We start from the raw sequence: 25088 nt of genomic DNA on the forward strand, positions 1-25088 counted from the left end.
TAATGGTAAATCGATTCAAACACAGGGAAGCAAACGTCGATTTGTTAAGCGGGGAATGTAATAGCCAGTAAAGAATACATTGCATACATAATACAGAAGGAAAAAAATTATCATCTGGAGTATGTGAAATTACACTGATTTTGCACCTTAAACCTATTAGAAGTTACTCTGTTGGCCAATACTAATCCACTGAACAAGCAGAATGTTGGTCAGAAGTCTAACGTTTCCTGTACCAGCACAGAGAGAATATAAGCAGTCCAATGCTGTTAAAAGAAAACATGAAATCCAGCTCATGTTTCTGGTTAGGGATCGATTTCTTCAGGAACTACTGTTAACATAACATCTTCGTTGCCCCTGCGTACGACCATGTTCAACGTACTGTCCTTTTTAATAATGTCACTGACATCACTGGCTGAACTTATCGACTGTCCATTGATGCTTATAATCACATCGTTGTCCTTCAGGCCACCACTGAAAATACAAAGCAGCAATGTATTAGTATAATCGCCGTTTTTGTAAAAAAAAAAAAAAAAAAACGAAAAGAAAAAAAGATTGCTGGATTTTTTCCTATTTCCCACCCAACAGCAGTTGCACAGAAACACAGCGGGCATGCAAAAAGCAATCAGAGTTTATGAAGCAGTGAAGATTAAAATACAATGCAGAAATCTCAGAAATCGGATGGAGGCTCAAGTTTCATGAATCCCATATTTCACTGTCTTCAAAGGAATTCACTACTGCAAGTGGCGCAATAATTTTGCAACAAGGGTCCCTGATGCTGGTTCGGTAGAAGAGACAGGCGTATTTTTCTTTCAAAATAATTGTGACAAGGCACTCATTTTAGAGGGGAAATTCTCCAAGCTTTTATACGTAGCAAAGCAATTTGAGCGGCACTATGCGTTAACACATGAGGAATTTCGGTCCCGGATCCAAGCTGTTCTCTGTACATATAAGCTTATTAGCAGCCACCTCACCTTACCTGCATGTTTTAAAGCTGAGCAGAACAACACACACGACGATCTAGCCCAGTCGCCGAAAACGCACACGTGTCCTTCCCCTTGCCTGTAGCCCCCAGAATCCCATCTCCTGACCTCAGCACTGTATGCAAACCAAAACCAAAACCAAAACCCTCCCGACTCAAAGCAAGACAGGGCAGAACCGGAGCTGGCACCACCAGGCTCCCCTGCCCGGGGCCGCAGGTCTCTCCGAGCTGGCTGAGACTGCTGCTGGGACTGAGAAACGGGGTGGTGAGGGATACCATCGACCACAGCGTCTTGCCCGGTCTTGCACAATGATCTGGCTCCATGTTATGGAAATATTAACCAAGTAACCAGATCAGACATGATTCAGCCCTTCAGCATAATCCTTCTTCACAAAACCACAGAGCAGTCATCGGACTCTTCCGTCCGCAGAAAACGCCTTACTTGAGTGTCTCCTGCAAGCAGGAGGCCTTGGCCAACGTTTTCAACAAATCTGGTTGCCTACCAAAGGCATGGCTTAGAACAATCTTCATGGCAGAAAGCATTCCACATTATCTTGGTCTCTCATGCAGCCTGTCCTCTTGACTTGTACCCGGCACAGGTCGCTGCAGAACTGCCCTGATCCCCTACGCAGCAGATCTACACAACACACACTGGGGAGGAAATCAGCAGAATGGAGAAACTCACATGCAAGGGGACTAGGAGTCAGGGACACAGAGCAAACATGGGCTGCAATTTTAATTGTCAGGCCAGCCTTCGGGTGACATGTCCTGATTTGAGTTTGCCTTCGAGTTACAAGGCTACATTGCCTCAAATGTCTTCTACCTCTCTAATGTCCTTCTCCTGCTCTCTGCTAACTACTGTCTCTACTTCTGTGATGTTTTTTCTGCGCCTTCAGATTGGACCTGCAGGTCAAGCGAGTAAGTTCAGTCCCACAATGGAGCAAACAGCCAAATTATTTCTGCATTAACTGCAGTTTAGTTTCACATTACAGACACACACCAGTTTTCTGCACAGACAGTGCTGCCAAGAATTATCTACAAAAGTCGGCAATAATTCAGAGAGCACGTTAGACAGCTAACACTGTATATCTTACAGTGGCATCCAAACTGCAACAAAAAGGTATCATCCAACCATCCATCCTAAGAGACAACATATGCCTGCTCCAAGGAGCTTTCTGCCTACATGCCTTTAGTGCTACATACGCCTCTTTCTTGCCACAAAGATTTACTCTTCTCTTAAATGATCTCTAGTTTCAGAAAACGAATGAAGTTTCTTACTCTGGATTACTGAGCAGTTTTGTATTAACCAAACTCTGAAGGGAAAGTGTTTCCAGCAAGCACCAGCCAGGCCAGTGCCAGTGACCACAGACCAGCTGCCATACTTCAGCCAGGTATCTTGTGAATTGTGGTACCACCCAGCAGGTGAGGTTCTGAGCAAATACTGAATCATACAAAGAAAAAGATCAGTTGGCCAAAATCCAAAGCTCTTTCCAGTAACGTGACTCCTGACAAAGCTCTCATGGAAGAGTATCTTGCGCCAAGAGAGGATTTCACCCCAGACAGAGGCAGGCCAGGAGAGCTGGTGGGTTTGCCCAGCCCTGAGGTGCTTGGGCTGAGATGGACATGTCCTCACAAGGTAAAAGCAAAGCTTCTCCCTTGCTTTCCTACAGGAGTGACCGGCAGGGCCGTGGGGAGCACACACAAGCAAACGTCGTTATTCAGCACTGGCATTGGTACAACAGATGTCTTGGAAGCAATCGCTGAGAAAAACGAGAATTGAGTTTTCACGCCCACTGAATCCTTGCCCTTTTGGCCGGGAATGCTGACAGGGCTTCGCTGCAATACCCTGCTATGTTCACAGGATTGCCCATCGGGGACCGGACTGAAACCACAAACCGATTTCCAGTAGACAACCTAATAGCTATCAGATGGTCATAATTTTGTTAATTTAGCATAATCAAGACAGCCGGTTAGGCAGGCAACATTCTCCAGCATTACCGCCTTTACTCAGTGGCAGCGGTTTTGAGAAGAAAGTAGTTCAACTTACGCTTCAGCTGGTGTTTCTGGAATTACTTCAATAACATAGGCCCCAGAGACAACATCAGGAAAGTCTTTATGGCGATCCTTCAGCTCTCTAGCTTTGCTGGAAAATGAAGAGACAGCAACAAAAACATTTTGACAAGACGGGGAAAAAAAACACCCACCATGCATTTTTACTGCGTTAACTCACTTCACATTCACTAGCTGAAGTATTTTATACATGTTGATGCAACACTTCACAATTCCTTTTAACCCTTAAAAGTATCTCAAGAATTATCATGCTTTTTGAAGGCAGACAGTTTTTTAATGCCTATTTCTGATAAAGACAAACCATTTCAATAGAGTGAAAACATTTCCAAAACTTGGTCATTACTTGAGAACTAGCAGATCCTGAACATCTAAAAATACCCCTTCAGTTTTCGATGCTTCGTTATACCTCTGACCCTGCGCGTGGGAACGCTTCTGGTTATTTCTACAGGACATAGCATCACCTGCTCATGAGTCTTTTCCAGTTTGAATATAAATAAGCAAGTCCACACAAAAGCTTCATTAAGTGAATTGTTTAATGAAAATGATTTTATAGAGAAGGAAATGTGCACGTAGCAGCTGTAATTCTCAAAAACATACTGTCTTGTTTTCTCCTCGACCCACGTGACAGCACAGGACTGATGGCAACGACACTAATAGAACTCTGGGACAAATTCACGATGGCTAGCTATTCTCTTCCGAAGCATTAAGGAAAAGAAAAAGCCAGGGAGTTGTTTAAAAACTAGCTCATACAAGAGTCTACGGGAGAGTTCAACCATGTATGTAGCAGATGCAGAGGAAAAGGTGGCAAAAACTGGCTGCGAGTTGTCACCAGCCCCTTACAGAGGCACACGCTGCCGGTTCATCCTCCTGATTGCTTCCGCAGAACACGAGCTTGATCCAAACGCATGCAGTGACCACGCTTCGGAAAGGTGAGCAACCACCGCTTTTACTTACCTAGGAGTTAGGGACATCATTCGTATGCCAATGTATTTCTTTTTGGTTATAGCTTTTCCTACAAAAAGGAAAACAGGTCTTGATAACTGTTCTTATCAAAAGAGCCTCGAAGGCTGTTGACTTCCTGGTTTATTACTATTTTCACGGTTTTTCTCTTTCAAAGTGGTGAAGTACAGTACCTTTAGCTTGTCTGTCATGGGATTCAGTTAGGAACTTTTTGATTTTATCCGATGGGATAGCAAAGGAGATCCCTGCTGTAACTTTTAATGTGTTAATTCCTATGACTTCACCATCCTGGAGAAATGAGAAATTTTTATTAGCAAACATAAAAACATCTTGAAGAGAAACGGATTATTTCTTCCAAGCCATCAGAAAGACAAATTCATACAACACATTCCATAGCTGGTTTTCAATTTTCTAAATGGTTTCTTTAAGTCTAATTTCTCTGAATCATCCATCAATAAAAAAACTATTCTACAGTTTTGGAGAACCGATGTGGATATTCATATTGCCATTAGCAAAAGGGAGATCAGAACCAGGCAGCCCTCCTGCTTGCGCAGATGAGCAGCACATTCTACAGGCAATTTCAGCCTGTTTATTGCAGCAGGCACCGTGTGAAGTGTGACACCAACTGGTTCTGGGCAAATATTGCATAATAATATAAAGAAAAACGACAGTTCACTAAAAATCAGAAGCTTTTCCTGTTAATGTGACTCCAAGAGAGAATTTCAGATTAAACATCTATGCTGTCACCTAGCGATTCAAACTCTTCTGAAATCTCAGCAGCTTCCTTCCCTGATCTATCCTGGACAAAAACTATCCAACTACAAAATAAAATGGAGGTTACTGGTGCTGAAATTCTACTGTGAGTCAGGTGAAAAAAAAAAATGCTGGATCTCCAAGGCAGAAACTGTGCCTAGCTCTTTCTTCCAATTTATGCCGTCCCTTGTTGAGGACCACGGCATCTCCTCCGTGCAGCCCCACGTGCCCCCAGCTGAGAGCTCTCATGCAGCAGTTGGGTTTTGCAACCTGCTTCAGTTGTTCTCTCTTGAGCTTATCCTGCAAGGTCAGCTCTGTGTTCTCTAATATCAGCAAATAAACCCTAGTGCTCTGATAAATACATGGGGTTTTCAACCCTTTCTGTGTGATTCAAACTAAAGGGGTAGTTATGTTTTTGAACTGTTAAGCTGAGTCTCAGTATGCTTAAAAAAGTGTCAGCTGCATAGTATAGAGTGAGTGCAAACGTCTCAGCTTTAAAATGGGCTTTTTACTTTTTGCAAGGCATGGGCAAAAAGAAAATTTGGGCATTACACTTGCTCGAAACTATGCAAACTGTAAACACCTTAAATATCAAAATCCAAGCCTATCCTGTGATTTGCCAACATAAACACAGACAAGTAATTCGTAAGAACCCTGTGGATTTTGTATATTCAGCCAGATATTGAAAGCTCTGAATCACATTTCTGGTGTGGGGTTTTGTTTGCATGTTGGTTTGGGTGAGGTTTTTTGGTTTGTTTTTAAACTAAAAAGTAATAAGCTTGATACTAAGCAAACTTAAAGAAACTCTTACCAGATTTACTAGGGGTCCTCCGGAGTTTCCATACTGAAAATAAACATATGGCAAGAACATGTTTTAGTATCTACCTCTTAATTCATGGCAAGCAAAAGATAAAAGAAATTCTTGAAATACTTCTGTAGTAGTTTTTTCAATGTCTGTTAAATATGTGCAACAGAACAGTCTTAACATCCAAACCCATTAACTACACTTAACATCACCCCTTTTAGCTGAGCTTTGCAAATGCTTAGACCTTCTTCTCTTGCCAGAGTAAGTTAAGAAAGCCAGGGTTGGGTTTTTTTTTTTTTTGTTTTAATAGTACCACACGAGCAATTTAGTAGACTTTAAGACAGCGCTGGGAGCTGTTAGTGAAGATTTCTTACAAAGCCAGCAGTAAAAGACCAAAAACAATTGTTTCACTTTAATGAAGAAACAAACTTGAATCCTTAAACTAAGCTTGGCTTCTGTTTTAGAAAACGTGATGGATTTTGAAAAAAATACTTGTTTTCCAGATAATATTGCCTCCTCCCTTGTCATTTGAATTTTGAAATTAAGGCAGATATTGTACTTGGTGTGGTTCCTTGGGGATTTTTCAATAACAATCAAGTGCTGCTGCAGCGCAGGTGTCCTTATTTACATGGATAAAAGAAAAGCCAGCTACACTCGCTGTTCCTAAGAACTGTATCCCTGGTGAAATTTTCAAAGCAACCATTCAAGAAACCGAAGAGCTGAAGGGACGAGGCTCAGAGCGGGACATACGTTGATGATGGCGTCAGTCTGAATATAGTCCATATCGGAGTTGCGGAGCCCCAGCTCCTTCCCTCCGCGCTGAGTGGTACTAACGATCCCTGTAGTCACTGTGTTTTGAAGGGAAAATGGACTTCCAATCGCGACCACAAATTCTCCTGGCCTCAAGTCTGCAGACTGACCAAGCAGAAGAACTGGCAATTTACCCTACAAATAAAAAACAGAACAAAATAAAATCAAAAAGAAAAAAAATCAACGGTTGTTAAGACACTACTACACTGGTAGAACAAATTCTACAGAAACATGAATACATTAATAGAGAAGAGGGAAAACCAGAGGCTTTTAGCCCATGGGGATTTTGCTCACTCTGTTTTCTTTGAACATGTCGTGTGGTTCTGTACGGAAACTTCTCAATGAACTTCTGCTCTAAAGAGTGGGCTCACTACACTGTAGGAGTGCTTCTTCCACAACAGGTACACATTAAATCAAAAACAATTAAAAGACCAAAGAAATATTTACGCTCTGCTGCACAAAGCAAACATCTGATGATACTAGGAACGAGTTGCTTCCAACAGCTTCTTGAAATAATTAGCCAACAGCTGCTGGAGTAAAAATAATATATTGTTGAAGGGTGAACACTAAAGAGTCATGAAAGCAACAGCCGAAATGTATCAAACATGCATATGTGCAGTTAAAAGCATTTTATATTCTCATAAGACACCAGTTAATGTTTCATCTTACTTTTTTTCAATGGAGTAGCTCTTCTAAATAATTATATTGCCTCCTACATACACTGATGTCTTCTTCTGAAGATGTTAGGATTTAAAGACTTTATGGGAGTTTTCTGTTATGACAGTAGGGGATACTATTATATTTTCCTTTCGAGATCTTATCTCTAAACATATTAACTGTGATATCATTGAAGTCATTCCCACTAAGACACAAAACATTCTTAAAATCCAGCAACAACAGGGATCACTGCAATTTACAGCAATTAAAAAAAAAAAAAAAAAGGAAGGGAAGGTTGGAACCACACATCCTTTTCAATGCAACGGATCAAGGGAGCCGAGTAGGGCTTCTCGAAGTCATGCTGTATCTGCACAGGAGCTGAACTGGCTGGATAACAGCTGATTCAAACTGGACAAATAACCCCCCCGCAGTAATGAGAACATTGCTGGGAAGTTCTGAAGACCTCAAGCTCACCAAGTAATTAAGAAGGGTGTTTTGAAACAGATCATATTTCAAATGAATACTTGGCCTTTAATGATCATCTCTTTAAATATCATCTATATAAAATATATATTGAGCTCCATTCCTCCTTTGCTTTGCATTTTTAAAAATCAGACTTAACCCTTTCAGTGATGTTACATGTTTTTTACTCCTTCTATGTTTAATCTGTTGTCCAAATGATCCTGACTCTCCCTGGGCATTTAACTACATATTTAATCATGTCACTAGACTATTTCTATTAGTAACAATGGACCTGGACACATATAAATTCAGGTTTCAACTTAAGGATCTGGAGGATGAGGAGGTTACTGAACCGGAAGTCCAAACAGAAGTAGTCTGAAGGGATGTATCTTTTGCTTGGCAAACCCAACTTTAACATAGCTTTCCTCCAAGCTCTCCCCATTTCAAAATTCTTTCCTTTGCTCAACAAACCTGGTCTCAAAAGCAAAAAGGCATTAGTATAAACTTTCAGAACAGGTCAGTGATTCTAGATGCAGAGGAAGCCCCACCTGGAGATTAACTTAAACCAACTGCCAAGGAGTGGGTAACACAGTCACCTCATTAAAAAACAGGGTACCTTCAAGATATTCTTGAGCTGTGTACCTAAAATGGAGGTACAAATTGGCTTAACACCCTTTCTTGTAATTCATATCTTCTGGAAAACTTGTAAAGTTGTCTTTTTCATCCCTTACCAGATGGGATGAAAAAAAGCACACAGATTTATGTGCCTGTACTTGATGGGATCACAAAGCTTTATACTGTGTGCTCACACAGCAAAGAAACAAGACAATATTTAGGATGCCCTGATTATTTTCACAGATTCCTAAGTTAGTGATAATTTTGTTTCAGAATAGAAGCTGAATCATTAATAAATTTGGGCAAAAAGGGAAAATATTATGTGTTTAAATTGAAAATCCAGAGCTAACTCTTTAGGGGTCTTTTTTCCCCAGCAGTTTGAAAGCCTGTATTGATAAGTCACCCTTAAGGACAACAGCCCACTAATATAAACTAACCCAAATGCCCATCGCTTTGTATTTTTCACGTACAGTTTTACTTCAAATATCCTAGTAGATAGACAATGTCTGTAAAGTAGGAAGTAAATTTAAAGGCATCAGTCATCAGTATATGCTGCTGCAAATATAGAAGTTATGGTTTTAATATTTAACAAGCCCGGTCCTGTGTATTCTTTATCCAACTTTGTTACAATTCCACCAGCAAAATTTTACTCAGATGAACAGATTGTTTCAATAAAACTCACTGCCAAACCCCAGACAGGGTAAGATGCTCTGTGGAAACTTATCTTTCAGTCTCCAGACAGCAAGAAAATAATTAACCAACTGCTTGCTAAACAGAACCCGTTGGAACAGCAACAGAATAGGCAACGCAGTAAGGAGAAAAACATTTCCCTTTCAAATTATCTTCCAGAGGGAAGTTTTCACAACCAGCAATGCCCTACTCTTAAATAATAATTATCCGTGGTCTCTATCAGTACCACAGCCATGGATAAACCCAACCAAGGCTGTGGTTTAACTCTGAGAAGGGACTCGACAGCGATACCCAGCTTCCCCATCGTGTTTGCAGCACGGCGGACAAGCAGGAACATCCCACAGCGACAGTGCTGAGCAGTTCATCATCTCAGACCACAGCCCTGACTCCGAGGGACCTCTCCAGAACAGCAGGGAAGAGGCAGCTACGATTAGCTGTGCTGGGAAGCACGCAGCATATGCAACACAAACAGCCCCATATGGGTATTGTTTGGATGGAGGGAGCACCCTGGCCCTTCCTTCTCTCACCAGATGCTATTAAGCTTACGTAGCACGTGTTTTCAAGATGTCGTTGGTCAAGAAGTGCATCTCTTTTTGGCACTGCTTTTCCTTATTTAAAAAAAAACCACAACAAACAGCACCACAAAAAGTGGCTTTTGTTTGTATCTCAGTGCACTGAAAACGGATACCTTACAGAGAAAGAGGACATTTATCAGCAAATGAAACACAGACAAGCAAAAGAAAACAGAAATCCTTTTTTTCAATAATAGAAAAAAAAAAAAGACTGGTTGTGTACAAAGTTAAAGATTTATACAGTGTTCCTAAGTTATAAAAACAATCACCAAGCCGAAATTGCATTTGGCAGCAGAAAGAAAAAACACGAACAATCTCTGACTAATACAATTACTTTTGATTGTGCTGAGTTTTCAAGCCTGTGCCTATACTAGCTAGGCTGCAGTTCAAAGTCTAACGCTGTATGGATTGGCTGTGGGTCATCCATGTGATTCAACGTGCCTTCTGGAAAGAGTTTGGCTAACCTTTCCTTTGCTAGGAACAAAAATCAATGGCAAAAATCGCCTTGCTCTGCACATGTTATGGAACACAGCTTTGGAAAACGAGTTCTCTATGCAGTGTGTTTCTAGAAGAGCTATAGCCTCATGTAAAAATACACCATCTCGAGATGACTATAAATGTAACTAATGCATTTGATTTGTCTTATTTTGTTAACCAAGAGAATTGATTTTTACTTGTTTCATAGCCCCGTGCCATGGGGAAAGGACAGGACGACCACCCACACGCGTATCTATCACACTTAAAGAACAAGAAGGATGGTGAGCACAGTTGAAAAAAGAGCTCCAAGGTCTGAGAGTTTACATGGTAAATGAAAGTCAGTGGGGTTTGCAAACTACTTGAAATGCTATTCCTTATGATTTCGCAGCATGGTGCAGAGTGTGCTAACAGCATTGCAAATACATACTCTCATTAGTGCCTCCACAAGTAAATGCCATGAAGAATTGGTTATGATGAATATATGCACTGCAGTGGCTTTAAATTTGGGATTTTCTCTCTATAAAAGCTTAAAAAAAACCACATTGCCACATTCAGAACTAAACTTGCCATTATAAAAAAAACCTCAAGTATTTATTAAATTGTAGAGGTGGTTTTGAAGTGAAATCAGTATAAAACCAATCAAAATCCCCGGGCACCAAGCGATCGAGCGGCAAGGATGTCATTGTGCAGTCCTTACCAATGCCTCTAGTTACATGGTTGTAACTAGAATCCTATCAGAACACCCTGCCTGCACCCTCGCATCCTGCCGCCGGCAAGCTCCTGCCTAGGATGTTAAGACAGTCATTGTAAACCCAAGTTGAAGTGCTTGGGTCTAGGGCCCTTAAAGAACTATCCTTAATAAATGAGCGCTTTTTGATTTTTACATAAAGTCTGATGGTCACCATGATGACGTTAAAACTCGTGATTCTCTTTGGTTAACTATAGATTCGCCACAACAGTTAATTAAAATCCCGGGCAGACGAACATGCCTTGCAGCGCAACGAACAGGGCGCCAGAAACACCCAGCACCTAAACCCAGCTTTCCCAGTGACTCACTGCATGACCTCAGGCAACACATAACAGTTTTTTTCTTTCCCCCCTCCCTCCGTTTTACATTCGGTGAAGCCTCGGGGCTCTGCTGGGATCCATGTTTACTCAATAAAACAAATCTGCAAGCAGGCATTCTGCAAGTACACAGAAATAGGACTAAACATGCAAAACCATAAGTGGCACATGACTCACTGTTTACACCCAGACAGAGAAGGAGCCATTAATTAGCACTAATATTTTAAGCCTTTCTCATCCCAAAGGGCTTCAGACGTTTTTATATATGGATTTGACTCAAACCCTGGATAAACATAACTCCCACGAAAGGAAGAGCTGCACATCACCACAAGAAACGCCTTCACCCAACGATAAGACGAGGCGAGCCTGTGGTGGGAGGCAGCAGCTCGGCACAGGAAGACTAGGACAAGTCTAGAAGAACATCATCAGCCAGGGGCCAGATGTTCACCCAATGTACATTAGCAACGTAACTTGAGTCATGCAAAATAAGCGGAGCCTTAACAAATCATGGAATTATAGAATGGTTTGGGTTGGAAGGGACCTCAAAGATCATCTAGTTCCAACCCCCCTGCCATGGGCAGGGAAACCCTCCACTAGATCAGGTTGCTCAAAGCCTCATCTAACCTGGCCTTGAACACTTCCAGGGATGGGGTATGCACAACTTCTCTGGGCAACCTGCTCCAGCGCCTCACCACCCTCAATGTAAAAAGTTTCTTCTTTACATCTAACCGAAATTTACCCTCTTTCAATTTAAAGCCATTGTCTCTTGTCTTATCAGCTCTGGGACTAAAAGAAGAGGCAGCATGTAACCATCACCGGGCACGGCCAGTGCCACAGAGGCATAAACCCCAACAGAAACAGCCATAACCAGTAGGTATTTCGGTTGGAGCTTTTACATCCATGAAATAAGTGAATCTGTCTCTGTGTTGGCACAGAAAGCAAGCAGATCTCTGCTCTGCTCTGTAGTCCCCTTCATCTGTGGAAGGAAGATCATGAATTTGCAGGGAGCAGTTCAATAAACCAATGAAGAGGAGACAAATGCTCTCAGTTCAATTTGGGTTAAATAGCGACAGATTTCCTTCGCGCCTTTTAGTTTTAGGTGGAAGAGAAACAGATGCTTGTATGGTACGGTAATTCAGCTGTAAGTAACTCTGGAAAACATAACTTCCCTGGGAATTGCATTTCTGTTCTCATTAATGAAACTATTTAACTTTCAGAATACGTTACAGCAAAACAAAAACACAGGCCATGAGCATATAAAAATGTAGTGTATCATCTACAATCCAGAAACTGCTTGACAAAACGCCAAAGAAAATGAAAAACGCAAGCTGAATGCATTACAACCCTTTGAAAGTATTTCATCTATAGCTAGAAAAACAAAACTGAGTCTCTTTAGCTAAATATGGAGCATGGGAAGTTTGCAGAAAAAAAAAAAAAGGATGAAGCGCTGTTTTGCTATGTCACCAGGATTTCAATTACCTGTCGAGACATTGGTGTTCTCCCTTAAAATAAAATAAAGCACCCAGTGCTGGTAGACCCACCTCGGTGGTGTGTGAGCATTTTGCTGCACGGGGAGCTGGACCAGCTCATCATCCCCACAGCAAAGAGCCACGAGCGAGCTGAAGGTGGCAGGAAACCACTGCTGCCTAAACTGATGAGTAACCAGGAGTTAACACGCGAGCTTTTTACCAGCTATTTCATTTCTATGGGTCCTGAAGACTTCTGGAACCAATATGTGGGCTTCCTCGGGCTCTCGAGAGGAAGCAATGTAATACCCAGCGACAGATTTCAAAGTAAAATAGTGTTTTAGGAGAGACACTTACATCTGGTGTCCAAGTGGTTTGGTTTTTCAAAACGCGGGCTGTTAAAATATTGATACATAAACAGGAAAGTTTGCTTTCCTGCTTCCTCCAGTTTGTACACATAGGGGAAAAAAAGCAAATCCCCTCTGACCGCAGAGATACAGACACTGCATTGCCTCATGAAACCACCAAAGGAATGAGGGCAGAAGGTCTTGTTGATTTAAGAGTGTCAAACTAAGTGGTTATTAGTAAGATGCAGGAAAAACCCTAAGCAAAAGGGCTGAAATTCGACCGCAAATTAGAGATCGGTCACAAACCCACTCCTGCTGTATCGCTTCGATGCCAAATATTGCCTGGGATACAGAAGCCAGTAACTGGTCACATCGAGGAACAAAAATCTTCAGACCCTGGCGTGTTTTCCATGACATAGGTGCTATTTCGGAGTCACTGGCAAGTGTCTCATGGCTGGTTTTTAAGTGTGTGGGAAGAAGATACAGCTCAACATAAAGCCATTCACCGTGCTCGCCCCATACCTGCTGCCAAACCACAGGCACCTGCCACAGAGATCACTTCTGCAGGGCAGAGTCTGATTTCCAGGGGTGAACGGGGTCTCCAGGGAAAAGCCACCTCCACCTTCCACTGCTTTTGGTTTCGGGCACAGGGCTCTTTTATAACTCTGCCTGCAATTAACCTTGACATCGTCCATAAAACCACCCTAAAATTTTCTTTCCTCCTCCTGGTGTTTACAGTTTCCAGCAGCTGTATCACTCATTCTCATTTGACAAGGTAGTTATTTGTCTCGAGATTAATTTCATAATCCAGCTCTGCCAGCTCAAAAGCATCTGCTGGCTTTGGAGCGTTGTGCAATATTTTTGACGGATTTCAGGCTCACTGCAGTATCACGCGTGCCACGCAGGACGGATTATTTCACCAGCCTCTGCCTATGCTGCCAAAGTCCAAATTTTTCTAGGGAAGTTTTATAAATTTTGCATGTTCATATCCGAATTTTCTGCAACTGCACTGTTTCTTTCTCGTATTGCTGTCTCCTCAAAGCTGTTTGCATTTGGAAGGATAGTTATGCTGCATTCACGTTTACCACACTTTATTCCAATCTTACTTCCTATTTTCAATACTTTTCAACAGCAAACTGTTGTGTCTCACTACAGAGATGAGAAATACAGTTTCTCTCTTTTATAAACTGTAAAAATAAGCATATTTTAGGATTAGAAGAACAACTAAGATTTCAGTTCTTTGACTGCATTATGTTTTTCCATAGAGAATAATTTAATCGGGAAAATGGTTCATCCTTACCGGTGCCCAGATTTTACCACCCTCTTTCGTTTTCTATTGCACTCAGTAAAGTCAAATTAGTTTTAGTAATGTCTTTGGCCAGATGTTCACACCTTAAAGAAAACCAGCACACAGGCTGCTGCAAAATCTGAACAGTTTTAGGAATACCAGCTGACAGCCTAAACTCATACTCCAAGCCCAGCTCTGTTCCTAAACACAGAGGCATTTTTCATCCTTCAGATCCTGCCTTAACATGACACACAAAAACAGAAGGAAAACAGATTTCTCCATCTTTGATGTCACCTTCAAATAATTTATGCAAAAGGAAGAACTTCACTTCTTACTTCAGAAAAATTCTTTGGGATGACTTTCATGGCATACCCAGATTTTTAAAGGGTTATTTGTACCGTCACATTGACGTCTTTAGTCATCAAATACACTTCAAATTCAACAAATTATTACCTCTGTGATTTTAAAAAGCTTTTTATGAATCTGAACGATTGCAAGGCATTTCAGTACAAAAGAAAAAGCTCAAACACTGAACTTGAATGGATATATAAAAACATCCCATGAAAGTTCAGTGTGGAAATCAGCTTCTCAGCTGACTGCGTTTCCATCTTAACTTTTTTGTCAACACTTAAAATTTTGTGTTTCTAATTGTCCAAGTGCAAAGCATCATCTGTCCTGCGAACAGATGTGCCTCAGGCCTCACCTTGAATTGGGATTTCCCAGTGCCATGTCACTAGAGCAAGTTGAAAAACTGGTCTCCTGTCCCAGAAAAAAAAAAAAACAAACAAGCAATACAAGTAGTTTTTCCCAAGTTTTCTCAAAATTATCCTCAGATGCAACAGGCAGTGGCCAAGGGGGAAGGACACACAACAAGGTGCTGGGTTGTACAACTGGTAGAACACTTACCAAGGGTACGTAATCCATATTCTATCTGATTTAAAGCAAATATGTGAAATTCAATATCTTGCCATCCAGATGGATGTGCTAAGCTGACATTACACAAGACAGCGGAGGCCTGCTCGTCTCCTTCTGTAAGAGCTCAGCCTCCAGGCACTGAGACACTGCCCAAAGTTTCATTAAAATCAATCCTTTTTGTCATAGACTACTGAATATTAACGGATCGATCCTTTCCCTCTCCATCCCCCAAAAGAAAAACATAGCTGATTGGGCTCTAGATAGCTCTTAAGACAGAAAAAGTTTCCTGCCTTAAAGAATTTGAAAATATATATAAGTTAACGAGGTTGCAATGCTCATAATCTGAAGCACGTGCTATGCTGGCCAGCTTCAGAAGTCAATACATTGAGCCAAAGACACATCCTTGTACCTGGAGTTAATAAGTTGTACACAGATAATTACGAATTTTTGAATAATTGTTTTTAAAACAGTAAAAGCTGCTGCATGTTATATCAAAAATCATATCTTCTTTCCTGCTCCATGACTGAACAATGTAAGAGGATAGCAACCTGGAATGATAAACACTTGCAAACGATCAGCTGCTGTGCCACTTGCAAACCAGGGTTACAACTTCATTCAAAAACTAAATTGATGGAAGATGACAATGACTAGCGTTTAATGACACAGCAGTAATTTTTTAAAAAGAAGAGTATCTGCCATCTTGCAAGTCATAACTAGAATTGCCAGTTCCAGTCCTGTTTAGCAGTGGTTTCCACTTCAGGAAACTCATCTGGCTGCGTTCTCTTTTTTCCAAGCTGCTTCCAGTCTTCCAGGTTCTCCCTCCTGGCGCAAGCAGCTTGCCAGGGAAATTTTGGAGCCATTTCTTTAGGCTCCAAAAATAACATAAAACTCTATGAGTGCTTTCTTCTTAAGTCCTCAAAACAATCTGTCACATCAGTTCAATGTCTCCTCTCATTGACTTACCAGCTTCTTCCTTCTCTGAAACTCGCCTTCCTATTGCCTTAAGTCCTTTCTTTCTCACCATTTTTGGTCTACTTTCCCCATCACGTTGTGCTTCCAATTTTAAATCACTTCTCCAGCTGCCCTTCGCTCCCTGCCATATGCTACTCAGCCTAACGCTGCCATTTCTCATCCTGGGGGTCCTTTTCTTTGCTTTGTTACTGCAGATGTGCTCTTGCTTATTTTAATATAAAAACGAGAAAATATGTGATTGGTAAATGTGTAAATAGGTTACCTCAGGAAAACGGAGGAAAAAACAACATGGCAAAAAAACATTCTTGGTATTGTGAAGGTTTTTTGCCACGTTGCTGTTAAGAAGCTTTTCAATAAGAAAAAAGAAAGAGCTTTTAAACAACAAAGGTGGCAAGGGAGTGGCAGGAGCACTTCATATCTTGGGTCATCCAAGAGTTCTGCATTAGACGTCTGGTTTAGTCATGAACTTTGGCACAAACACTTTTGCCCTCGCTGGGGAATAGGTCTGAACCAAAACAACACTGCAAGATCTACGCGGTTTTGAGTCATGTGTTTCAGACAAAACATGCTTGCCCGTTAAATTTGGAGGTCATTAACTAACAGCCCAAGCAAGGGAAACCAACATGAGCAGCACCCCAAGCAATCACACGCATCTAATCGCATCTACATTACACAGAAGTATTTCAACACGATGTTCTGCTTGCGCTACGCTGCTGATGTGTGCGGAACCATGTGACAGCTTTTCTGCTGTTGCAGGAGGCAGAAAAATGCTGACAGCCATATGTATGACATGGAGGAAGACTATGGATGGGAAGACATATTCCCGTTTGCTCAGAAAACCACCTGCAGTGTAAGAGCATCTTTCCGAGCTGGCTGTAATTCGCATGTTCAAGATGCTTCCTAAGATATTTTCCATTTTAATATCTACAACAGTGTTGTACAGTCCTTCAGAGGGACAAACATATCCTCAGAAGGACAAACATATCCTCTAAAAGCAATTTGCAACTTCAGTATAGGTACACGAGAAAGATTAATACGTCCCTTTACAAACCACGTGGGAACACTCCTGTCTTCTCGGAGGGAGAGACTTACATTAGCCAAGGTCTGTGTAAACCAGCCAGTAAATGATGATGTTGGCTTTTATTTTGAGGGTGCATACAAAAGCGTTGTGTACTTGCTCACGCTACACTGAGAGGTGATAAAATTAACCACTACCAACCACAAACTTGGTTTTTCAGAATATGTACCCACCTAGCTCAAAGATTTTCTATAACTCAGACCACTAAACTACTAGTCTTTCCTTCAACCACGAAAATTTGCAATAGCTTTTGGAAAGGAAGATACTAAATTAAGAGGAACGAAATGTGTCTTGCTTTAACGACTCACCTGAGAATCTATTTTAATTAGTGCAATGTCAGCTTTTTCATCAACATCTTTAATTTTAGCTTCATACGTTTCACCATTCTTCAGTTCCACCTTCACCCGGTTTTTGTTGGTGACGACATGGGCATTTGTCACTATCAGTCCATCTTCTGAGACGATGAACCCTGAGCCACTGGCAACTGGAATCTCCCTCTTCGAATAAGGAAGTCTAAAAGACACGAGAAATAAACATTTATTGCTGCAAAAAGTTGAAAGATAACAAGTCACTCCAAATAACACGTAGCTAAAAGTGTTGTTTTTTAATGCTTTAGGATATCTGCTGTTACTTGCTATCATTAACAAGATAATGCACATGCATCAGCTTAAATTTATTTTTTTTTTCCCAGAACTCTCAAATTATCTTTAATTCTTAAGCATGACAAATATTTATCATCTCAAAAACCTTATTGCTATTACATAGCATGAATCAACATTTCTGGCACACTGACAGCTGTTTTCAAGAATACAGAAATCAAAACTGGGCATCTTGTTTACTTGCGAAATAATTCAATGTGAACCACAGCAGGAGCTATCTTCTCCACCACATCTGCAATAAAGTTGTATTTGTGCCGCAGGCTATTAGGATGTTCTTGGCCTGAAATAGAAACAGAAAACATGTCATGAGTCCTTCAAATGACAGCAGAAGAGTCATTGCAAAATACCTGAATTAAAAAAAAGCTCCAAGTGGCTATCTTTCCCTTCCTTAAAAGTCAACTTTTTACAAGGGTGTGTAGTGATAGGACAAGGGGCAATGGCTTGAAACTGAAAGAGAGGAGATTTAGATAGAGATAAGGAAGAAATTCTTCTCTATGAGGGTGGCGAGGCACTGGAACAGGTTGCCCAGAGAAGCTGTGGCTGCCCCATCCCTGGAAGTGTTCATGGCCAGGTTGGATGAGGCTTTGGGCAACCTGGTGTAGTGGAAGGTGTCCCTGCCTATGGCAGGAGGGTTGGAACGAGATGATCTTGAAGGTCCCTTCCAACCCAAACCATTCTATGATCTGCAAGATAACCCTTGCCCCCAGATTTCCCTTCTGGCTCTTGGCACAGAAGGGGCAGCATGCTTAATCGTTAGGACAAACAGATCCATGAAACCTTCTTGTTTCAAGCACATGGAACTACGCAGATCTGCTGCTCCAAGCGTGGCTGTAGCCGCAGGCCCCGGTTCAGCGCACCCCACCGCTGGCGGCTCCGGGGACGAGGCACTGGAGTAGAGCCGGGTTTCATCTGTCTGCACTGCCCCGCTCTTCCTTCGGGAAAGGCATTTTGTACTCAGATGCCTCCGTTCCTGCTCTCACCTCTTTTCTTTTCCGGATGGTCTATTTAGCTTGTATAGTCTTCTCAGATGAAACAAACGGGCTCTGTTCCTCTGCCAAAATACGCCTGCTTAGCGGTTTTTGAAGTCTCATGCTGCTGCATTTGTAAAATGCCGAGGACAACAAGGTCCTAACCCCAGCGTAAGCCACGGCAGCTGCCGTGAAAGTTGAACTTGGGCACCAGGTTTGCGCTGTCTCTCCCACGCGGCTCGGACCGCCTCTGCTGGGCACCTCGATGTGGGTGCGCGTTACACGTGCTCTACACAGCCCTACTCAAGGTGTACTTTCCACCCATCCTGCCGGTGGCCCATCAACTCCACAGAGCGCACCCCATGTACTCCCGAGTTACTGAACCCCCCTCAAGGCCACAAAACAGATCCAAACACAAAAACAATGGGACCACAAAGCTCTGCATTCCTGGGCAGTGCTGTAACACAAAAGCTCGAGGTCGCTGAGTATTCAAGAGAGGTCAGGGGGATTTTCAAAAGCAACTGGATACCAAACTCCTATCGTGGCCATCTGAAAACCTGTCTGCACCACCAGATGTCTAAATATCTCGGGGAAAAAACTCACCATCCTGACACAGCTTCCCTTTCTCAAGTAGTTCAAGGACAAAAGGTGGGTTTTTTTTTTAAATTGGGAGAAACTAAGCAACTGGAACATCCCACAGACTTATTTTGTGTTTCCCTAGAGGCAAGAAACACCCTTTTTTTTTTTGTTAGTCTTCCCATTTTATCTGATGCATCCATCTCATGTTATGAAGGCACAAGTCAAATCTGCAATTGACTTTCAGATGAGCATTAACGTGCTGTGCTGCTCCCATCCGTCCTTGCCATTTGGCTTCTAAATCCATCCAGAGATTAAAGCAGTAAGCAGCTTGTGGATGCTGTAAGTGCCTCTGACGGTATAACAGGATGATTTATTTGTAGAATTGTAGAAGGAGACACAGGTCTATCCTATAAAATCATCCCAACACCGACACCTGTATGACTTTCATTATCTGAAAATCAGACTGGAAAACTACACAAATTTTTGAGTACGTACTGGAAGCAAAAACGCACAGCAGGAGATTCCGAGTAATGACTTGGAAACAAAACATTGCTGCTTTTAATACTGACCAGATACTGGCTTGATTCAGGGACAAACAACAGGTTTCAGGTGACTTACAGGTGCCAACTAGCACACACATGAGAGAGGTGGATGCTCAACCCAAACTCTACCCAATCACTCAAGAACATGTTTTTTCCCATTTATACCCTGTGAAACATCCCAAGGGCTTTTAAACGCAATCAATCCCGAACAGCAGCCACAGCAGTAACCAGATAAGCCACTATGCAGTTTCAGATCGCAGTCTGAAGACGTTAATCTGCTTTATGAAGCAGGAACATTGATCAGGAAACTTGTGTCCTCACCTACTGTTTTCCTCAAAAGTATCTTGTGCTTTCTCTGATTTACGTATAAGCTGTTTTCCTCGGACTTTAATGCCAGAAAGGCATCAGGGCTTGCTGATTGACAAACATCATTTTTCCAAATGATTTACATTCTCTTTATTAGAAATATTTGGTATCAAGTCAATCACGTCATTGCTATAAAGCTGACAACTATAGCGGGAGTGTTTTGGAAAACTGGTAGAAGAATGAGAAATGAAGTTTGGAAGTATTTACTCGCATTAAATAGGAGCTTTGACAGATTATCAGATTATATTACCGTGGTGTTGGGATAAAACACCACAGGGCACTACTCTATCCATCAATATGCTTTTTGATCCCTGCTTATGAAACGATGTCAGCTCCATTACAATGTTGTAGACACTCAAAGGTCACATCCTGCCCTTGAAAAAGAGATCTCCCACGAATGAGAGGGAACAGCGCAGGAAACACACAGCTTTTTTCATGCCTTCAATCTTTTTAGCATTTAGCTATTCAAGAAGAGAAAGGATGCCTAAGCTGTACATGGCGAGACTACTAATACTTCATCTTAGAGCTGCCTGCACTTTGAGGCAGAGGCTACGAATCCCAAGATTTCAGAAGTTGAGAATATTTGTGCATAATCTGCCTCCTTGCACAGTCCCAAACTAAGCTGCACAGTTAAAAGGTCAAAATTTCGTACTCCGAAAAAGTTAGATAATAAATACTGATTCATGGCATACTGACCTAAAAAGCTTACAACAGCTCGCCACGCCTGTCCATTGCTTACGTATCAGGAATTCTTGCATTGTGTAACACAGTTTTGCAACAGCTCTTGAACAACTGCCCACTTAAATGGAAAACATACCTTTTGAAAGCAAATAAACAGAAGTCTAACAAAAATTCCCATCAACTGGTCTTTACTATTGTGTGATGACATAAAAGCTGAAGGCTATAGTAAAAGTATTAATATGTTGAAAATTTATTCTATCACTGAGAAAAATGAATGGGGTGGAGGGGAACAAGACCAAAACGGACAAGTGTGCATGCATACCATTTGCTCATTATATTCATACTTAATGTTTACCATCACTAATTGCTCTTTGGGAGGCTGGCCAGAGAAGTTGTGTCCCATCCCTGGCAGTGTTCAAGGCCAGGTTGGATGGGCTTGGAGCAACCTGGTGTAGTGGAAGGTGTCCCTGCCCATGGCAGGGGGGTTGGAACTAGATGATCTTTAAGGTCCCTGCCAACCCAAACCATTCTGTCATTCTATGATTACTGAGCAGTGCATGTGGGAGCTGAGAGGTGCACTTATATTTCCTACAAGCAACGCCCACCACGTAAAATTTTATCTTATGAATTACCAATAGGCACAGGCTACTACGTGGAAGCCTGAATTGCCATAAAAACACCAATAATACAAACCTAATACGAGCAGATGCTCATTCCTCAACCACCGTACAGTAGTTTCCAGCCATCACCAGTCACTGTAGAAGACAGCAGTGAACTACAGAACTTCTCAGGAGATACCTTCCTATTCTCTCTAACACACATATTTCCCAGCTGTACTGATAGTTCAGGGTATTAGCAGAAAACACAGTTTTAAGAGTGAAATGGGTATCATGCAACATCCTCCAAGTCTTTGGGCTTAAAGAGCTGGAGACTCTGCAGTGGTTTAGTGGACTGTGCTTGACTATTAAGCAACAAAAAAGCAATAGCTTTAAGTTTTGATTGCTGATAATGGTTTTGACTATTTAATCCCCACTACTGATGTATTCTCATACACACATCTAACCACAGTGTCCATCCTAACTTACCAATAACTCCCCAAGCAGGTGGGTAGCTCTTTAATTCCATTCTTAAACTAGTTCCCAAAATGTCGATTTCTCCATTACAAACTGCTTCTTTAGTATAACCAGTATTGAATTCATGCAAATAAAGTTTCCTCAATTTTCTAGCCTTTTTCTTTTCTCTTTAAACCTCATCCTTCTGGAGTTTTGTTCCTAGTAGAGTCGTCTTATTATTTTTGGTTTGTGTTTGGGGTTGAGTTTTTTTTTGTGTTTTTGGTTTGAGGTTTGATTGGTTGGTTGATTTTTTTTTTTTCATGTTTAAAGGTAGGCTTGAATAAAGCTCTAATTTCTAAATATCTTCAGGCTTTGATGTTCAGACCTTTGCAGACTGTCCCTCTTTCTATTTATATGCTGTGATTATTTGTGTTTTGTAATGTTTTTATTGAACTATTGCACAATGCCCTAAATGCCCATGAGCAAGGTTAAGAAACCTTTATTAATGACATTATGAAGATGATTGTTGTGCATTCAGTTAATGATCAAAAACTGACTTAAAAAAAAAACAGAAATAGGTTACAGCATGAAAAATTCCCAAGGCAACCAACTCTTCAAGGACTTCAAAGGTATGCTGGCTGTCAGCCCTTGAATGAAAAGGAAAATCTCTGCCAACAGACATTAATAGGGCTAATATCAGCAAACAAACTGCTAGGAGGCAAGACAGAATACCCAGCCATGGAAAAAAGCACACCCGGCTGTAAACAACTGAAATAATTTGGTTTCATAAAGTCATGCCAAAAAGCATATTAAGAACTAGGTTCTGATTAGGTCATTACTCAATGTGGCATCGGTGCTTCAGTGCTTACAACTCATATGTGCTGCTTTTGGTAATATTTTGAACTAAACTGAAAGGATGCTTTGGAGATAGAAATCTCAGGAAGGCAACCTTTCCTCTCCAGTTGCAAGAACCACATCTGCTGTTGTGGAAGTTCTTCTCATGTCCACCTCTCATAAGAACAGCTCTTAGCCACATCTCAGTCAGAAATTGATCTGGAAAATCATCCAGTTTTCATGTGTTTTCCCCCCTTTCAAACAGGAGGGTTCTGCTCTCATCCCTCAGGACCAGCTCAGCTCGCTGCCCGCTCTCTTCTGCATCCTCTGCAGCTGCCTGTGCTAAAGCATCCTCAACACTCCCGTGTCTCCTTTCCACTGTCTGAAGTTAGAACCAATACAATTATCTCATTCAATGGGACTTCTTATCCTAGATACAGAGAGGGTGAAAAAAAGGCACACCCCAGTGAGTCTCTCCCTCCCATCCTCACTTGATGTGACCACACCAGATATCCTCATGTCCTAAGTCAAAAACTCAGATGCAGTCTGGAATCAAGCCTTCGATTTCTTTAAAAACAGAAAGAAACCTTAATTCCCATTAAGATTAAAAAAAACTTCCCACGAAACCATAATCAACTAGACAGCTGAAATCATTAGCACTCATGTTTTCATAACTGTTTAAAGAGGATGCTTATGTGCAAATTGCAGGGAGGGTGGAGCATCATCTCTAGGTTCATCATTAAAGATGCTTCATATTGGAAAAGTGCAATGCCCCTGTCCTTCCAGGAGAATCAAACTAAAATCTTCCTTGGGTTTGCTCCATGCTTGCACCTGAGCAGCAGCACGCTCAGCCTGGAGGGCTGCTTCACCCCCACCCCGTTCATCAGACCCAGTGTTACCATCTCATCTGGTGGGGTCCCACGGTCCGCTAACACCAGGCTGGTGCCAGTGGAAGAAAACAAGGCTCAAATCCAGGGATCTGTGGTTAATCTGTCTTTTCCCGTTAACTCCATGATGATCAGGAGTGTGTCTATGAAATCCCTGCCCAGTAACACAGAGTGCGAGAAGAGTCACCACAACCTGTCAGAGTTTATGGGCTAATTAAATGTACTAAGCTACTCAGGCTGCTGAAAATAGATGATTACTCCCTCCTGTACTCACTGCTTGCTTAATGTTATGTTCAGATACATGTTTCCCAGGTACATCCTCGCCCAGGTCTGAAAGAACAGCTTTGGGTTTGGGTTTCTCTGCAGAACGAAGCCAGAAGGGCTTAAGCACTCGTGAAACCTCTGGGCTGGCAGAATTGGTGACTACTAACACAAACCACAAGACCGTACTTGGAGAACTTCCACCCTCCCAAATAAAACTGCGACCGCTGGTGTTTGTACAAACTCCCATTCATGTCATATAGGAAAACGTTAAACCTCTGATGCTGCTATGGAAACAAAAACTCCAGCAAATGTGCTTAGCTCACACTGAGAACGGTGGTATCAGCAAGCTCCGCTGGAGAGACGCAAGGAAAAAGTGATGTATAGGAATCTGCTGCCACTCTTTTCTTTTTTTTTTTTTAAATTACATAAAACTGCAAGCCTAAATATTCCACTTCCTATTCAAGGATAAATTGTGTAATACACCAAAAAAGGATATTACGCAATGAAAACACTAAGAAAATAAGAAACAACATTCTACGTATCGTAGACGATTCGCTTAAGAACAACTTTCAGATCAACGGAGGGAATTTTGAGAGGTGTAAACCACAGCACTTTGCTAATAAAGCGACTATTACATCAGTTATTTTTTTCCTGTGTAATCCAAGGAGAAACCAAAGACACTTTGTAGATTTCTGAGAATAAAATCTGTATTACTGTGACACCCCTAAAAGCAAAAATATTTTCCTAGCGCTAAATAAGGGAGAGATTTCAAGCATTTTATTCTACCAAATAGTAAACTGCACAAATCTGGTGTTCACTTAAATTATTTCCTGCAGATACAAGATTAAAGTAAGGATTTAAAGTAAAATTGCTTTTTAGCATGAATGCAAACTTGCAAAGGGAAAATAAAGTCCATTTTCATAATCATAATATTTAGACGATCAATTCTTTCTTGGCAACCTTTAACAAGGACTCTGTCACACGCACCAGAGATCTTGCACGTGACAGGCTTTGAAATTTATATTTTCCCTGCTAATCCAAAAGCCTGAAAGCATTAATTTTAATCACTGATTTTACACAAGCCAAAAAAAAGCTGCCAAGCTAAAGAAAACAGGGAATCTATACAAAGTTTGTAGAACAAAACAGCTCTCGAATTAATGATAACGCAAAACAGCCATCAGACCAGCGCGTGGTCGCTCGTATAACACAGAGCTTTTGAGTACAAAAATGAAGGTGAATAAATAGCACGTTTTAACCGATATTCTCAAGGACAAA

The 25088-nt window shown here is 41.5% G+C and overlaps 1 protein-coding gene across 1 annotated transcript in view; it reads right to left on the reverse strand.

Annotated features, from left to right (window-relative positions):
• Window positions 1-302: 302 nt before the first annotated feature.
• The window catches only part of HTRA1 (HtrA serine peptidase 1), a 34773-nt gene continuing 9987 nt past the window's right edge, over window positions 303-25088 (reverse strand). The window contains exons 2-9 of the mRNA XM_086616466.1: window positions 17821-17920; window positions 17290-17494; window positions 6318-6512; window positions 5574-5606; window positions 4183-4297; window positions 4004-4061; window positions 3027-3122; window positions 303-471 (exon numbers count right to left, since the gene is read on the reverse strand). Coding sequence (XP_086472592.1) covers window positions 303-471; window positions 3027-3122; window positions 4004-4061; window positions 4183-4297; window positions 5574-5606; window positions 6318-6512; window positions 17290-17494; window positions 17821-17920 — 971 coding nt within the window. The remainder of the gene's footprint in view (window positions 472-3026; window positions 3123-4003; window positions 4062-4182; window positions 4298-5573; window positions 5607-6317; window positions 6513-17289; window positions 17495-17820; window positions 17921-25088) is intronic.

Source organism: Tauraco erythrolophus, chromosome 9 (genome assembly GCF_009769465.1).
Source record: "Tauraco erythrolophus isolate bTauEry1 chromosome 9, bTauEry1.pri, whole genome shotgun sequence".
In the NCBI taxonomy this organism is placed as follows: domain Eukaryota; kingdom Metazoa; phylum Chordata; class Aves; order Musophagiformes; family Musophagidae; genus Tauraco; species Tauraco erythrolophus.